The 17451-nt window shown below is 48.2% G+C and overlaps 1 protein-coding gene across 3 annotated transcripts in view; it reads left to right on the top strand.

Moving 5' to 3' along the window:
* SCARB1 (scavenger receptor class B member 1) overlaps window positions 1-17451 on the top strand; it is a 215088-nt gene that overhangs the window by 121526 nt on the left and 76111 nt on the right. For all 3 annotated transcript variants that reach the window (XM_063964593.1, XM_063964592.1, XM_063964591.1), the window contains exons 3-4: window positions 9641-9782; window positions 10221-10424. In XM_063964593.1, the coding sequence (XP_063820663.1) occupies window positions 9641-9782; window positions 10221-10424 (346 nt within the window). The remainder of the gene's footprint in view (window positions 1-9640; window positions 9783-10220; window positions 10425-17451) is intronic.

Genomic DNA, 17451 nt, shown 5'->3' with positions numbered 1-17451 from the left:
CCTCATCTATGTAGTGCTGGTACAGGCATAGTTGTCATGAAAGGGCTGTATTTTGTAGGAATAACTCCCTTTCCACCTCCCACATGAACGTATTGGCAAATGCCGGAGCTACAGCAGAACCCATAGCGCAACCTGTGCGCTGGATATAGAACTTGTTATCATAAAGGAAGTAATTGTGCGTCAATGTAAACTCTTAACAATGTCAGGAAAAACTTAATTTCTCTGACGTCCTAGTGGATGCTGGGACTCCGTAAGGACCATGGGGAATAGCGGCTCCGCAGGAGACAGGGCACAAAATAAAAGCTTAAGGATCAGGTGGTGTGCACTGGCTCCTCCCCCTATGACCCTCCTCCAAGCCCCAGTTAGATTTTTGTGCCCGGCCGAGAAGGGTGCAATCTAGGTGGCTCTCCTGAGCTGCTTAGAATAAAAGTTTAGTTTAGGATTTTTTATTTTCAGTGAGTCCTGCTGGCAACAGGCTCACTGCATCGTGGGACTAAGGGGAGAAGAAACGGACTCACCTGAGTGCAGAGTGGATCGGGTTTCTTAGGCTACTGGACATTAGCTCCAGAGGGACGATCACAGGTTCAGCCTGGATGGGTCACCGGAGCCGCGCCGCCGTCCCCCTTACAGAGCCAGAAGAGACGAAGAGGTCCGGTGAAATCGGCGGCAGAAGACGATCCTGTCTTCAGACTAAGGTAGCGCACAGCACCGCAGCTGTGCGCCATTGCTCTCAGCACACTTCACACTCCGGTCACTGAGGGTGCAGGGCGCTGGGGGGGGAGCGCCCTGAGACGCAATATTACAGTATATACCTTAGGTGGCTAAAAAGAATACATCACATATAGCTCCTGGGCTATATGGATGTATTTTACCCCTGCCATTTTACACAGAAAAAGCGGGAGATAAGGACGTCGTGAAGGGGCGGAGCCTATCTCCTCAGCACACAAGCGCCATTTTCCCTCACAGCTCCGCTGGAAGGACGGCTCCCTGACTCTCCCCTGCAGTCCTGCTTCAGAATCAGGGTAAAAAAGAGAAGGGGGGGCACGTTTGGCAGCAAATAAATATATTAACAGCAGCTATAAGGGAGTAACACTTATATAAGGTTATCCCTGTATATATATATAGCGCTGGGTGTGTGCTGGCAGACTCTCCCTCTGTCTCTCCAAAGGGCTAAGTGGGGTCCTGTCCTCTATCAGAGCATTCCCGGTGTGTGTGCTGTGTGTCGGTACGCGTGTGTCGACATGTATGAGGAGGAAAATGAGGTGGAAGCGGAGCAGTTGCCTGTGTTAGTGATGTCACCCCCTAGGGAGTCGACACCTGACTGGATGATTGTATTTAAACAATTAAGTGATAATGTCAGCAATTTGCAAAAAACTGTTGACGACATGAGACAGCCGGCAAATCAATTAGTGCCTGTCCAGGCGTCTCAGACACCGTCAGGGGCCCTAAAACGCCCGTTACCTCAGTGGGTCGACACAGACCCAGACACAGATACTGAGTCTAGTGTCGACGGTGACGAGACAAACGTGATGTCCAGCAGGGCCACACGTTACATGATCACAGCAATGAAAGAGGCATTGAACCTTTCTGACACTACAAGTACCACAAAGAAGGGTATTATGTGGGGGGTGAAAAAACTACCAATAGTTTTTCCTGAGTCAGATGAAATAAATGAGGTGTGTGATAAAGCGTGGGTTTTCCCCGATAAAAAACAGCTAATTTCTAATAAATTATTAGCACTATATCCTTTCCCGCCAGAGGTTAGGACGCGCTGGGAAACACCCCCTAGGGTAGATAAGGCGCTCACACGTTTATCTAAACAAGTAGTATTACCGTCCCCTGATACGGCCACCCTCAAAGAACCGGCTGATAGAAGACTGGAAAATATCCTAAAGAGTATATACACACATACTGGTGTTATACTGCGACCAGCAATCGCCTCAGCCTGGAGGTGTAGTGCTGGAGTCGCATGGTCGGATTCCCTGACTGAGAATATTGATACCCTGGATAGGGACAGTATTTTGTTAACTATAGAGCATTTAAAGGATGCATTGCTATATATGCGTGATGCACAGAGGGATATTTGCACCCTGGCATCAAGAGTCAGTGCTATGTCCATCTCTGCCAGAAGAGCGTTATGGACGCGACAGTGGTCAGGGGATGCAGATTCCAAACGGCACATGGAAGTATTGCCGTATAAAGGGGAGGAGTTATTTGGGGCTGGTCTATCGGACCTGGTGGCCACGGCAACGGCTGGAAAATCCACCTTTTTACCCCAGGTCACTTCACATCAACAGAAAAAGACACCGTCTTTTCAAACTCAGTCCTTTCGTTCCCATAAATACAAGCGAGCAAAAGGCCACTCTTTTCTGCCCCGGGGCAGAGGAAGGGGAAAAAGACTGCACCATGCAGCCGCTTCCCAGGAGCAGAAGCCCTCCTCTGCTTCTGCCAAGTCTTCAGCATGACGCTGGGGCTTTACAAGCAGACTCAGATATGGTGGGGGCCCGTCTCAAGAATTTCAACGCGCAGTGGGCTCACTCGCAAGTGGATCCCTGGATTCTACAGGTAGTATCACAGGGGTACAAACTGGAATTCGAGGCGTTTCCCCCTCATCGGTTCCTGAAGTCTGCTTTACCAAAGTCTCCCTCCGACAGGGAGGCAGTTTTGGAAGCCATTCACAAGCTGTATTCCCAGCAGGTGATAATCAAGGTACCCCTCTTACAACAGGGAAAGGGGTATTATTCCACGCTGTTTGTGGTACCGAAGCCGGACGACTCGGTGAGACCAATCTTAAATCTGAAATCTTTGAACACTTACATAAAAAGGTTCAAATTCAAGATGGAGTCACTCAGAGCAGTGATAGCGAACCTGGAAGAAGGGGACTATATGGTGTCTCTGGACATCAAAGATGCTTATCTCCACGTCCCAATATACCCTTCTCACCAAGGGTACCTCAGGTTTGTAGTACAAAACTGTCATTATCAGTTTCAGACGCTGCCGTTTGGATTGTCCACGGCACCTCGGGTCTTTACCAAGGTAATGGCCGAAATGATGATTCTTCTACGAAGAAAAGGCATCTTAATTATCCCTTACTTGGACGATCTCCTGATAAGGGCAAAAACCAGGGAACAGTTAGAAGTCGGAGTGGCACTATCTCAGGTAGTGTTACGTCAGCACGGGTGGATTCTAAATATTCCAAAATCGCAGCTGATTCCAACGACACGTCTACTGTTCCTAGGAATGATTCTGGACACAGTCCAGAAGAAGGTGTTTCTCCCGGAGGAGAAGGCCAGGGAGTTATCCGAGCTAGTCCGGAACCTCCTAAAACCAGGACAGGTCTCAGTACATCAGTGCACGAGGGTCCTGGGAAAAATGGTGGCTTCTTACGAAGCGATTCCATTCGGAAGATTCCATGCAAGAACGTTTCAGTGGGATCTACTGGACAAATGGTCCGGATCGCATCTTCAGATGCATCAGCGGATAACCCTGTCGCCAAGGACAAGGGTGTCTCTCCTGTGGTGGCTGCAGAGTGCTCATCTTCTAGAGGGCCGCAGATTTGGCATTCAGGATTGGATCCTGGTAACCACGGATGCCAGCCTGAGAGGCTGGGGAGCAGTCACACAGGGAAGGAATTTCCAGGGCTTGTGGTCAAGCATGGAAACATCTCTTCATATAAACATTCTGGAACTAAGGGCCATTTACAATGCCTTAAGTCAAGCAAAACCTCTGCTTCAGGGTCAGGCGGTGTTGATCCAATCGGACAACATCACGTCAGTCGCCCACATAAACAGACAGGGCGGCACGAGAAGCAGGAGGGCAATGACAGAAGCTGCAAGGATTCTTCGCTGGGCGGAAAATCATGTGATAGCACTGTCAGCAGTGTTCATTCCGGGAGTGGACAACTGGGAAGCAGACTTCCTCAGCAGACACGACCTTCACCCGGGAGAGTGGGGACTTCACCCGGAAGTCTTCCACCTGATTGTAAACCGTTGGGAAAAACCAAAGGTGGACATGATGGCGTCACGTCTAAACAAAAAACTGGACAGATATTGCGCCAGGTCAAGGGACCCTCAGGCAATAGCAGTGGACGCTCTGGTAACGCCGTGGGTGTACCAGTCAGTGTATGTGTTCCCTCCTCTGCCTCTCATACCAAAAGTATTGAGAATCATAAGAAGGAGAGGAGTAAGAACTATACTCGTGGTTCCGGATTGGCCAAGAAGGACTTGGTACCCGGAACTTCAAGAGATGCTCACGGACGAACCGTGGCCTCTACCTCTAAGAAAGGACCTGCTACTGCAGGGGCCTTGTCTGTTCCAAGACTTACCGTGGCTGCGTTTGACGGCATGGCGGTTGAACGCCGGATCCTAAAGGAAAAGGGCATTCCAGAAGAAGTCATCCCTACTCTGGTCAAAGCCAGGAAGGAAGTAACCGCAAAACATTATCACCGCATTTGGCGCAAATATGTTGCGTGGTGTGAGGCCAAGAAGGCCCCTACAGAGGAATTTCAACTGGGTCGTTTCCTGCATTTCCTGCAAACAGGACTGTCTATGGGCCTAAAATTAGGGTCCATTAAGGTTCAAATTTCGGCCTTGTCGATTTTCTTCCAGAAAGAACTGGCTTCAGTACCTGAAGTTCAGACATTTGTGAAAGGGGTGCTGCACATACAGCCTCCTTTTGTGCCTCCAGTGGCACCTTGGGATCTCAATGTTGTATTGAGTTTTCTAAAATCACATTTGGTTTGAACCACTTTCCACTGTGGACTTAAAATATCTCACGTGGAAGGTGTCGATGCTGTTAGCCTTGGCTTCAGCCAGGCGGGTGTCAGAATTGGCGGCTTTATCATATAAAAGCCCTTACTTAATTTTTCATTCTGACAGGGCGGAATTGAGGACTCGTCCTCAATTTCTACCTAAGGTGGTTTCTGCATTTCACATGAACCAACCTATTGTGGTGCCTGCGGCTACTAGGGACTTGGAGGATTCCAAGTTGCTAGACGTTGTCAGGGCCCTGAAAATATATGTTTCCAGGACGGCTGGAGTCAGGAAAACTGACTCGCTGTTTATCCTGTATGCACCCAACAAGCTGGGTGCTCCTGCTTCAAAGCAGACGATTGCTCGTTGGATTTGTAGTACAATTCAGCTTGCACATTCCGTGGCAGGATTGCCACAGCCAAAATCAGTAAAAGCCCATTCCACAAGGAAAGTGGGCTCATCTTGGGCGGCTGCCCGAGGGGTCTCGGCTTTACAACTTTGCCGAGCAGCTACTTGGTCAGGGGCAAACACGTTTGCTAAATTCTACAAATTTGATACCCTGGCTGAGGAGGACCTGGAGTTCTCTCATTCGGTGCTGCAGAGTCATCCGCACTCTCCCGCCCGTTTGGGAGCTTTGGTATAATCCCCATGGTCCTTACGGAGTCCCAGCATCCACTAGGACGTCAGAGAAAATAAGATTTTACTTACCGATAAATCTATTTCTCGTAGTCCGTAGTGGATGCTGGGCGCCCATCCCTAGTGCGGATTGTCTGCAATACTTGTATATAGTTATTGTTACAAAAATTCGGGTTATTATTGTTTGAGCCATCTTTTCAGAGGCTCCTTTGCATTTATCATACTGTTAACTGGGTTCAGATCACGAGTTGTACGGTGTGATTGGTGTGGCTGGTATGAGTCTTACCCGGGATTCAAGATCCTTCCTTATTATGTACGCTCGTCCGGGCACAGTATCCTAACTGAGGCTTGGAGGAGGGTCATAGGGGGAGGAGCCAGTGCACACCACCTGATCCTTAAGCTTTTATTTTGTGCCCTGTCTCCTGCGGAGCCGCTATTCCCCATGGTCCTTACGGAGTCCCAGCATCCACTACGGACTACGAGAAATAGATTTATCGGTAAGTAAAATCTTATCTGGGCCTAGATACCTCTGGTTGTTGGTAATAAGATGTTCAACCGTTACAATCCCTGCCCCTTGGGGGATACTCGTGTATAAGCTTGTCATATCAATTGACGCCAGGACCACATCACAGGGCAATGTCCCCATATCCTCAAACAACCGTAATAAAGATGGTGTCCTTCAGGTGTGTGGGCGTGTTTTGTATGCATGGTTGGAGATAACTATCACAATAGATGGATAAGGCTTCACACAGGGATCCCCTGGCTGATATAATCTGTCTGCCAGGGGGATTCACTGGATCCTTATGAATCTTTGGGATGACATAAAAAATAGGCACCACTGGAAATTCCACACTCAATGCTTTGCTAACCGCTGTTGAAATAACACCATCATCTACTGCTTGTTTTAATAACCCATCCAATTCTCTCTTAAATCTACTGGTAGGATCTTTATCCAGCATGGTGTATGTACTGCTATCAGACAGACCATAAACGTGAACATTCTGTTTTATAATTAACTGTATCGAGAACAACAATCCCCCTCCCTTATCAGCCTGACGGATGATGATATCCTCCCTTTTACCAAGGGCTTTCAATGCATCAAATTCTGCTTTAGACATATTTGAATAACATTTGTCCTTAGTATCTTGTTCTGATGTCTCTAACATACGGCTGAAGGTCTTATAGGAGGCATTTGAAGTGTGAGGTTCAAATGTAGATCTAGTTATTTTCTCACCTGCGGTGGGAGAGAGGTAGTCCCCATGGGAATGTCCATCACCTGATTTTTGGCAAAATGTTCGTTTAGTTTCAATGTCCTGATTAGCTTATAATTCTCCACTTTCTGTTGAAATAGATCCGCTGATGACGTTGAGATAAATGAAAGTCCCCTTCTTAAAACTTTGGATTCCAATTCAGAAATGTGACCTGTACTCAAATCAAAAATTGAGTCTCCCCCTTGGAGGTTTGGTGCCCGAATTTGCTCCTCGCCTGCCGCCTTTTTTGCTCCCCTCGTCTCGTTGGGGCACCTCTCTTCCAGCCAGTATCGCCCTGGTACGCACCCCTAAAGGGATCTCCCTTCTGTTTTTTGAGGCGCCCTGTGCGATCTTTTCCGTTTCACTAGCTGATGTGCTTGAATAATGAGGGCGCTGGAACCTGCGCCTAAAAGAGGTCGATTGTCCACTGCAGGACTGTGTAGCTTGATTACCCAACCACGAGTACACCTTGTGTTGATCGTAATCTTGCTGAACTCTTACTCTCTTCTGCTTCTAAAACTTAATCAGGTTCACCTTGTACTGTTCAACCTCATCAGAGAGTTTGCTTAACCAGTCTGGTACAGGGACCTTTTTCAGATCATGCTCAGTCTCAAACAGTGCCATTTTATTCCTAGTAATGGTTAATTCCCGAGTAGACTCCTCAATTACTAGTAATAGTAAGTCCATAGATCACTTATTCAGGACTGCTATCCACTTTTTACAGAAATTAACAACATAACGGCCAATGGTTGGCATGTTGTGGATTCTAAATCCGCGTGGTATTTGCTTGGCTCTATGGTAGTCCGAGAGGGTCATCGCATGATAAAGGAAATCAACTTCCCTCTTGCGCAATTTCAGGAACTCTCTATAGGTGTCCTCATTAGAAGTCCCCAAATCGGTGTCAAACACTGGTTCTTTAAAGAGGATATTTTCTGCCCCCGCTTCAGAGAAGCTTAGTGTATCATATGCATCACATTGAAGGAACAGAGTAACACCCTCCGCTGCTGTTTCGCCAGTGCTGGACATATTAGACAGTCAGACAAAGTGCACAATCAGTGCAGTGTATCCAGAAATTAGTGCAATAAAGTATTTAAAAGTGCTGGTGTAAAAGAACCTCCTGCGAATGATGAAAAGGGTATATAAAGGGTGCCCTGGTCTTACCTAGGGGATCCCTGCAGCAACAGAGCCCCTGGCTTACATACAGTCCGAAATGACCCGGCACTCCTCACGCTCCCCAGCGTAAATTGAAATTGCTCCCGTGCCTTTCCACCTGGAACTGCGTCCCACATACAACTGCTGGCAATGAGGACGGCACTTGGAGACTTGTTAAGAGTGGTGAAACAACGTGCTATTTATTAAGACTCAACGTTTCGGGGGTCGCAGCCCCTTCGCCAGGATGCAAAACAGTGATAAAAAGTGTTTAAATACCTTACAGAGAAGACCCTTGTCCTAGCCCCACTACGCTAGCCGGACGGGCCGGAGCCGCGTCATATCCTGTGGGCGGAGTGACGTCAGGACAGGGACCCGGGCAGCGCGGACGGAGGCGGCGGTGTGAACCTCTTTTCTGTAAGGTATTTAAACACTGTTTTTATCACTGTTTTGCATCCTGACGAAGGGGCTGCGACCCCGAAACGTTGAGTCTTAATAAATAGCACGTTGTTTCACCACTCTTAACAAGTCTCCAAGTGCCGTCCTCATTGCCAGCAGTTGTATGTGGGACGCAGTTCCAGGAGGAGAGGCACGGGAGCAATTTCAATTTTCGCTGGGGAGCGTGAGGCGTGCCGGGTCATTTCGGACTGTGTATATATACATACATACGAATGAGGCGGCACTCTCAGGTTCAAAACGTGGAGAAAAACCTTAAGCAGTGTAACAACCTTTTTGGGGAGTTTCACCCCATCATGATTGGGTGAAGCGCCCCGAATGTTGTTACACTGCTTAAAGTTTTTCTCCACGTTTTAAACCTGAGAGTGCCACCTCAGTTGTTCCAGTAGATGTTTGGGTCACACACCCTGGGAAGGCACATCAGTCAGCTGCATGGTATAGAGGGTGACGCTGCCCTTAGTGAGTGCCGGGTCTTGGAACAACTGAGGCGGCACTCGGGTTCAAAACGTGGAGAAAAACTTTAAGCAGTGTAACAACATTTCGGGGCGCTTCACCCCATCATGATGGGGTGAAACTCCCCAAAAAGGTTGTTACACTGCTTAAGGTTTTTCTCCACGATCTGAACCTGAGTGCCGCCTCATTTTTGTGTGTGTGTGTGTGTGTGTGTGTATATATATATATATGTATGTGTGTATATATATATATATATGTGTGTGTATATGTATGTGTATATATATATATATATATATATATATATATATATATATATATACACACACACACACACACACACACACACACACACACACACACACACACACACACACACACACACACACACACACACACACACACACACACACACACACACACTTCCCACGGACCGGCACTCCCTCCTCCACTTGAAAAATTGCTCCGGTGCCCTCCAGGGAAATCCACACAAACAATGAAAGAGAGGCGGCACTCGGAGACTTTAAGGTGTAAATATTGTATTCCACAAATGAACCAACGTTTCGGGGTCAGAGGTACCCCTTTGTACCTCTGACCCCGAAATGTTGGTTCATTTGTGGAATACAATATTTACACCTTAAAGTCTCCGAGTGCCGCCTCGCTTTCATTGTGTGTGTGTGTGTGTGTATATATATATATATAGATAGATATATATATTTTTTATATAATTTTCTTGGTTTTTCATTGGTTATAGCTTCTGTGCACTTTGACCCCTGGATAGCTATTGAGGTAGCATTTGATGCCCAGGTGTGCACATCACCGTTTTTTTACAGTAAGCGTAATTCTACGTGGTGCAAAGGACATCAACTCTGACTGCCTTCACTTCCATTCCGGTGGCAGTGCATGGCACATTGCAGAGAACTGAAATATATCTGTCTTCCTTCACAGTGAGCGCAAGCAGAAAACTAACCTAACCTTTAATGAAAATGGAACCGTCTCATTTGTGGAATTGAGAACTCTTCACTTTAATCCTGAAATGTCTGCAGGAACTGAAGAGGATTTTATAGTAGTTCCAAACATTCTTGTACTGGTAATATAATTTATTTTTTTAAAGCAGTAACAGTGTAAATTTTAATTAGATCTTTTAACACTTTAACTACTAGGATTCTGCTTTATTTAAGATATACCTTTTAATAGCTGCAAAATATATATTATGCCATTTAATAGCTGCTAAATATATTTATTTGTAGTTGTTCATTACATGAAAATGTTTACAAAAAAAATTTACATTTCAAAATTAATATATTTTATTTTATATCTTGCTGTTCAGATACATATTGAATGCTAAATGGATTGATTTAACTTATGTGCCATATTAGGAACGAGTTGCTGTAGCTTATAATGCTATAAAGAGGGGTCACAGCGAATTAGTGTTATTATCAGCGCAGTAGTAATGTGAGGTTCTGACTGTTGTCTAGCCACACTTTTTCAAAAGAAAGTTCATGCATCCTCCTTTTCTCCCTTGCAGGGTTCTGCAATGATGATGAAAGATCTGTCTGTGCCAGTTAAATGGATCATTAGTGGAGCATTTACAAGTTTCAGCCAGGAGCCATTTATGAACAGAACAGTAAAGGATATTTTGTGGGGTTACGATGAGCCATTTCTGAATTTTATAAATGCAATCCTCCCCGGCAAACTTCCATTCAAGGGAAAGTTTGGTTTGTTTGCAGATGTAAGCTAACTCTATTAATATTTTGATCAAAATTTTCATGTCTATAAATCGATGCTTAATTTGTACGTAAATTGCAATTCCTGTGAATAATACACCATGGCAGCTCACTGTTGGAGGGGATGGGGCGAATCTGGAGTCTCCAGGTTTAGAACCTGAAGTGCTAGTTTCCCTTCAGCTCCCTGCATTTTCCCTTGTAATGCTGCGCACTTCACTGTTTACTGCAGGGGTGAGCAATTATTTCAGCTGAGGAGCCACTTGACATTTCCTGTCAGTATCCGAGGGCCACATACAAAATAGCAGCTCGCCCCACTTGCCAAAAATATAGGGACGTGGCTTCATGTGGAAGGGGTGTGTGCAAAACATAATACAGATTCATATTAGGCTGCACAATAGTGTCCATTATTCAAATTGCGCCACACAGCGCCACTTACACGCATTACACCAGGTAGAGCCCCTTTTACACACATTACGGCAGGTAGAGCCTTTTTATACACTAACATTTTATTTAGGATAATTATTGTGCAGCAAGCAAATTATCCAGTGTCTTATGGCCCCTGGGGAAAGGTGTGACACGGTGACAGAACACGGTGGGGGTGACACGGTGACAGAACACGGTGGGGGTGACACGGTGACAGAACACGGTGGGGGTGACACGGTGACAGAACACGGTGGGGGTGACAGAACACGGTGTATGACACAGTGACAGAACACGGTGGGGGTGACACGGTGACAGAACATGGGGGGTGTGACACGGTGACAGAACACGGGGAGGAGGGGGTGACAGTGACAGAACACGGGTGTGTGACACAGTGACAGAAAACTGTGGGGGTGACACAGTGACAGAACACGGGGGGGGGGGGGGGTGACACAGTGACAGAACACGGTGGGGGTGACACGGTGACAGAACACGGTGGGGGTGACAGAACACGGTGTATGACACAGTGACAGAACATGGGGGGTGTGACACGGTGACAGAACACGGGGAGGGGGGGGGTGACAGTGACAGAACACGGGTGTGTGACACAGTGACAGAAAACGGTGGGGGTGACACAGTGACAGAACACGGGGGGGGGGGGGTGACAGTGACAGAACACGGATGTGTGACACGGTGACAGAACACAGGGGGTGTGACACAGTGAAAGAACACGGGGAGGTGACAGTGACAGAACATGGTGGGGGTGACAGAACACGGGGAGGGGGGTGACAGTGACAGAACACGGGGGGGGGGGTGACACAGTGACAGAACACGGATGTGTGACACGGTGACAGAACACGGTGGGGGTGACACGGTGACAGAACATGGGGGGTGTGACACGGTGACAGAACACGGGGAGGGGGGGGGTGACAGTGACAGAACACGGGTGTGTGACACAGTGACAGAAAACGGTGGGGGTGACACAGTGACAGAACACGGGGGGGGGGGTGACAGTGACAGAACACGGATGTGTGACACGGTGACAGAACACAGGGGGTGTGACACAGTGAAAGAACACGGGGAGGTGACAGTGACAGAACATGGTGGGGGTGACAGAACACGGGGAGGGGGGTGACAGTGACAGAACACGGGGGGGGGTGACACAGTGACAGAACACGGATGTGTGACACGGTGACAGAACATGGGGGGGGTGACAGTGACAGAACACGGGTGCGTGACACAGTGACAGAAAACGGTGGGGGTGACACAGTGACAGAACACGGGGAGGGGGGGTGACAGTGACAGAACATGGATGTGTGACACGGTGACAGAACACGGGGGGTATGACACAGTGAAAGAACACGGGGAGGGGGGGTGACAGAACACGGTGGGGGTGACAGTGACAGAACATGGTGGGTGTGACATGGTGACAGAACATGGTGGGGTTGACAGCGACAGAACACGGGGAGGTGACACAGTGACAGAACACGGGGGGTGTGACACAGTGACAGAACACGGGGGGTGACACAGTGACAGAACACGGGGTGTGTGACATAGTGACAGAACATGGGGGTGACATGGTGACAGAAAACGGGAGGGGTTGGTACAGCGAGAGCTAAAGATCTCTCCCCCAAACCTAAAAACAGTCTGACACCACTGCCCGCACACACAAATATATGCAAACTATCACACACACACACACACACACACACACACACACACACACACACACACACACTTTCTTTCACTTTTCCCATAACTTTACTGATCTGGCTGGCAGTGGCAGGAAGGATGGATCTGTAGCATTCTGGCTCTTGTCCCGTGTAGCTCCGCCCCCTGAGGTCCCGTGTAGCTCCGCCCCCTGAGGAACCGTGTAGCCCCGCCCCCTCACAGGCACGTAGCCCCGCCCCCTTCTCGGCTGAACACAGCCGTTGTCACTGGGGACTCTGGAGGAGGCTGCTACAACGCAGCAGCAGGAGCAGCAGGGGAGAGAGGCGCCGCCGGCAGCTTGGAGGTACTGCAGTGCAGAGCAATGACAAGCAGCTCAGCCGGTCGGGCCGCTTGTCATTGCTCGCTGGTGGGAGGCAGTGGGCCGGGCAGGATCGGTTTGCGGGCCGCATCCGGCCCGCGGGCCGTATTTTGCCCACCCCTAGTTTACTGTGTGCATCTTGCATCCGTGTTGGCCAGCATCTATTAAAGTAGTGTGACAGTGAAAAACATTCTGAATATTTTTCTCTATACTGTACCTTTTGTGTTCCCAATAATCTGTAAGTCGTTTCCCACCATCTTGTACCTATGGTCCTGATGTTCACTCTACCCATATGCAATTTTCTACCCTACGGCTGCATTTTTAAATACTCCCTCGCCCAAGTCCTCTACCACCTAGTTAGTGCCCTTTTTAGATGCTGCTGACTCCACCTGTTGGAGTTGGTCAGGATCCTCTATTGTTGCAATCCCAAAAGACAGTGTGCTTCTATGTGCTACTTGCAAGTTTCCCTCTGCGTTCAGGATTATCTAGAGAGGAGGTAGGGTTTCCGCATTATCACTTGCTTTCTTAACATGATGAGTAGTGAGTTCTGTATGGTAAAATTCACCATGGTATGCAATGTGCTGAAAAACTTAAACAGTCTCTGCTGATTTATTTTATAATACAGGTTGAGTATCCCTTATCCAAAATGCTTGGGACCAGAGGTATTTTGGATATGGGATTTTTCCGTATTTTGGAATAATTGCATACCATAATGAGATATCATGGCGATGGGACCTAGGTGTAAGCACAGAATGTATTTATGTTTCATATACACCTTATACACACAGCCTGAAGGTAATTTTAGCCAATATTTTTGATAACTTTGTGCATTAAACAAAGTGTATCTGCAGTCACAAAATTCATTTATGTTTCATATACACCTTATACACACAGCCTGAAGGTCATTTAATACAATATTTTTAATAACTGTGTGTATTAAACAAAGTTTGTGTACATTGAGCCATCAGAAAACAAAAGTTTCACTATTTCACTCACTCAAAAAGTCCGTATTTCGGAATATTCCGTATTTCGGATATTTTGATATGGGATACTTAACCTGTAATTGTATTTCTCTGACGTCCTAAGTGGATGCTGGGACTCCGTAAGGACCATGGGGATTAGCGGCTCCGCAGGAGACTGGGCACAACTAAAGAAAGCTTTAGGACTACCTGGTGTGCACTGGCTCCTCCCACTAAGACCCTCCTCCAGACCTCGGTTAGATTCTTGTGCCCGGCTGAGCTGGATGCACACTAGGGGATCTCCTGAGCTCCTAGAAAGAAAGTATATTTAGGTTTTTTATTTTACAGTGAGATCTGCTGGCAACAGATTTACTGCAGCGAGGGACTAAGGGGAGAAGAAGCGAACCTACCTAACAGGTGGTAGTTTGGGCTTCTTAGGCTACTGGACACCATTAGCTCCAGAGGGATCGACCGCAGGACCCGACCTTGGTGTTCGTTCCCGGAGCCGCGCCGCCGTCCCCCTTACAGAGCCAGAAGCATGAAGAGTCCGGAAAATCGGCGGCAGAAGACTTCGGTCTTCACCAAGGTAGCGCACAGCACTGCAGCTGTGCGCCATTGCTCCTCATGTACACCTCACACTCCGGTCACTGATGGGTGCAGGGCGCTGGGGGGGGGGCGCCCTGAGGGCAATATATGACACCTTGGCTGGCAAATCTACATCATATATAGTCCTAGAGGCTATATAGATGTAAAATTACCCCTGCCAGTATTCCAGAAAAAGCGGGAGAAAGTCCACCGAAAAAGGGGCGGGGCTTCTCCCTCAGCACACTGGCGCCATTTTCTCTTCACAGTGCAGCTGGAAGACAGCTCCCCAGGCTCTCCCCTGTAGTTTTCAGGCTCAAAGGGTTAAAAAGAGAGGGGGGGCACTAAATTTGTTAATCCCTGCATTATATAGCGCTCTGGTGTGTGCTGGCATACTCTCTCTCTCTGTCTCCCCAAAGGACTTTGTGGGGTCCTGTCCTCAGTCAGAGCATTCCCTGTGTGTGTGCGGTGTGTCGGTACGGCTGTGTCGACATGTTGGATGAGGAAGGTTACGTGGAGGCGGAGCAGAGGCCGATAAATGGGATGTCGCCCCCTGTGGGGCCGACACCAGAGTGGATGGATAGGTGGAAGGTATTAACCGACAGTGTCAACTCCTTACATAAAAGGCTGGATGACGTAACCGCTGTGGGACAGCCGGCTTCTCAGCCCGCGCCTGCCCAGGCGTCTCAAAGGCCATCAGGGGCTCTAAAAACGCCCGTTACCTCAGATGGCAGACACAGATGTCGACACGGAGTCTGACTCCAGTGTCGAAGAGGTTGAGACATATACACAATCCACTAGGAACATCCGTTACATGATCTCGGCAATGAAAAATGTGTTACGCATTTTCTGACATGAACCCAAGTACCACATAAAAGGGGTTTTATTTTTGGGGAGAAAAAGCAGCCAGTGTTTTGTTCCCCCATCAGATGAGTGAATGAAGTGTGTAAAGAAGCGTGGGTTCCGCCGATAAGAAACTGGTAATTTCTAAAAAGTTACTGATGGCGTACCCTTTCCCGCCAGAGGATAGGTCACGTTGGGAGATATCCCCTAGGGTGGATAAGGCGCTCACACGTTTGTCAAAAGGTGGCACTGCCGTCTTAGGATACGGCCACCTTGATGGAACCTGCTGATAAAAAGCAGGAGGCGATCCTGAAGTCTGTATATACACACTCAGGTTATATACTGAGACCTGCAATTGCCTCAGCATAAATAGTGCTGCTGCAGCGTGGTCTGATACCCTGTCAGATAATATTAATACTCTAAGACAGGGATAATATTTTGCTAACATTGAGCATATTAAAGACGTTGTCTTATATATAAAGGATGCACAGAGGGATATTTGCCGGCTAGCATCCAGAATTAATGCAATGTCCATTCTGCCAGGAGGGTATTAGAAACCCGGCAGTGGATAGGTGATGCTGCCTGTAAAAGGCACATGGAGATTCTGCCTTATAAGGGTGAGGAATTGTTTGGGGATGGTCTCTGGGACCTCGTATCCACAGCAACAGCTGGGAAGAAAATGTTTTACCTCAGGTTTCCTCACAGTCTAAGAAAGCACCATATTTTCAGGTACAGTCCTTTCGGCTTCAGAAAAGCAAGCGGGTCAAAGGCGCTTCCTTTCTGCACAGAGACAAGGGAAGAAGGAAAAAGCTGCACCAGCAGCCAGTTCCCAGGATCAAATATCTTCCCCCGCTTCCTCTGAGTCCACCGCATGACGTGGGGGCTCCACAGGTGGAGACAGGTGCGGTAGGGGCGCGTCTCGGGAACTTCAGGGACCAGTGGGCTTGCCCACAGGTGGATCTCTAGGTTCTGCAAATAGTATCACAGGAATACAGGCTGGACTTCGAGGCGACTCCCCCTCGCCGTTACTTCACATCAGCCTTGCCTGCTGCCCTCGGAAAAAGGTAGTACTGGCGGCAATTCACAAGCTGTACTTCCAGCAGGTGAAATCAAGATACCCCTCCTTCAACAAGGCCGGGGTTACTATTCCAAAATGTTGTGGTACCGAAACCAGACGGTTCGTTGAGACCCATTCTAAAATTGAAAGCCTTGAACACTTGTATACGAAGGTTCAAGTTCAAAATGGAATCGCTCAGGGCGATTATTGCAAGCCTGGAGAATTTAATGGTATCACTGGATATCAAGGATGATTACCTGCATGTTCCTATTTACCCTCTTCACCAGGAGTACCTCAATATTGTGGTACAGGATTGTCATTACCAATTCCAGACGTTGCCGTTGGTCTGTCCCGGCACCGAGGTATTTACCAAGGTAATGGCCGAAATAATTATCCCGTACTTGGACGATCTCCTTATAAAGGCGAGGTCCAGGGAGCAGTTGTTCGTCGGAGTAGCACTATCTCGGGAAGTGCTACAACAGCACGGCAGGATTCTGAATATTCCAAAGTAGCAGCTGGTTCCTACGACGCATCTACTGTTCCTGGGTATGGTTCTGGACACAGAACACGATAAAAAGGGTTTCTCCCGGAGGAGAAGTCCAAGGAGTTGTTGTCTCTAGACAGAGACCTCCTAATACGTATACAGGTGTAAAGATGGTAGCTTCTTACGAAGAAATTCCATTCGCCAGGTCCCATGCAAGGAGTTTCCAGTGGGATCTGTTGGACAAGTGGTCCGGGTCGCATCTTCAGATGCATCGGCGGATAACCCTGTCTCCAAGGGTCAGGGTGTCGCTGTTGTGGTGGCTGCAGAGTGCTCATCTTCTAGGGGGCCGCAGATTCGGCATACAGGACTGGGTCCTGGTGACCACGGATGCCAGCCTTCGAGGCTGGGGGGCAGTCACACAGGGAAGGAACTTCCAAGGCTATGGAAAAGTCAGGAGACTTCCCTACACATAAATATTCTGGAACTGAGGGCCATTTACAATGCCCTAAGTCAGGCTAGACCCCTGCTTCAACACCGGCCGGTGCTGATCCAGTCAGACAACATCACGGCGGTCGCTCATGTAAACCGACAGGGCGGCACAAGAAGCAGGATGGCGATGGCAGAAGCCACAAGGATTCGCCGATGGGCGGAAAATCAT

This window comes from Pseudophryne corroboree, chromosome 1 (assembly GCF_028390025.1).
Source record: "Pseudophryne corroboree isolate aPseCor3 chromosome 1, aPseCor3.hap2, whole genome shotgun sequence".
NCBI classification, from domain to species: domain Eukaryota; kingdom Metazoa; phylum Chordata; class Amphibia; order Anura; family Myobatrachidae; genus Pseudophryne; species Pseudophryne corroboree.
This window is presented reverse-complemented; position numbering and strand designations above follow the sequence as displayed.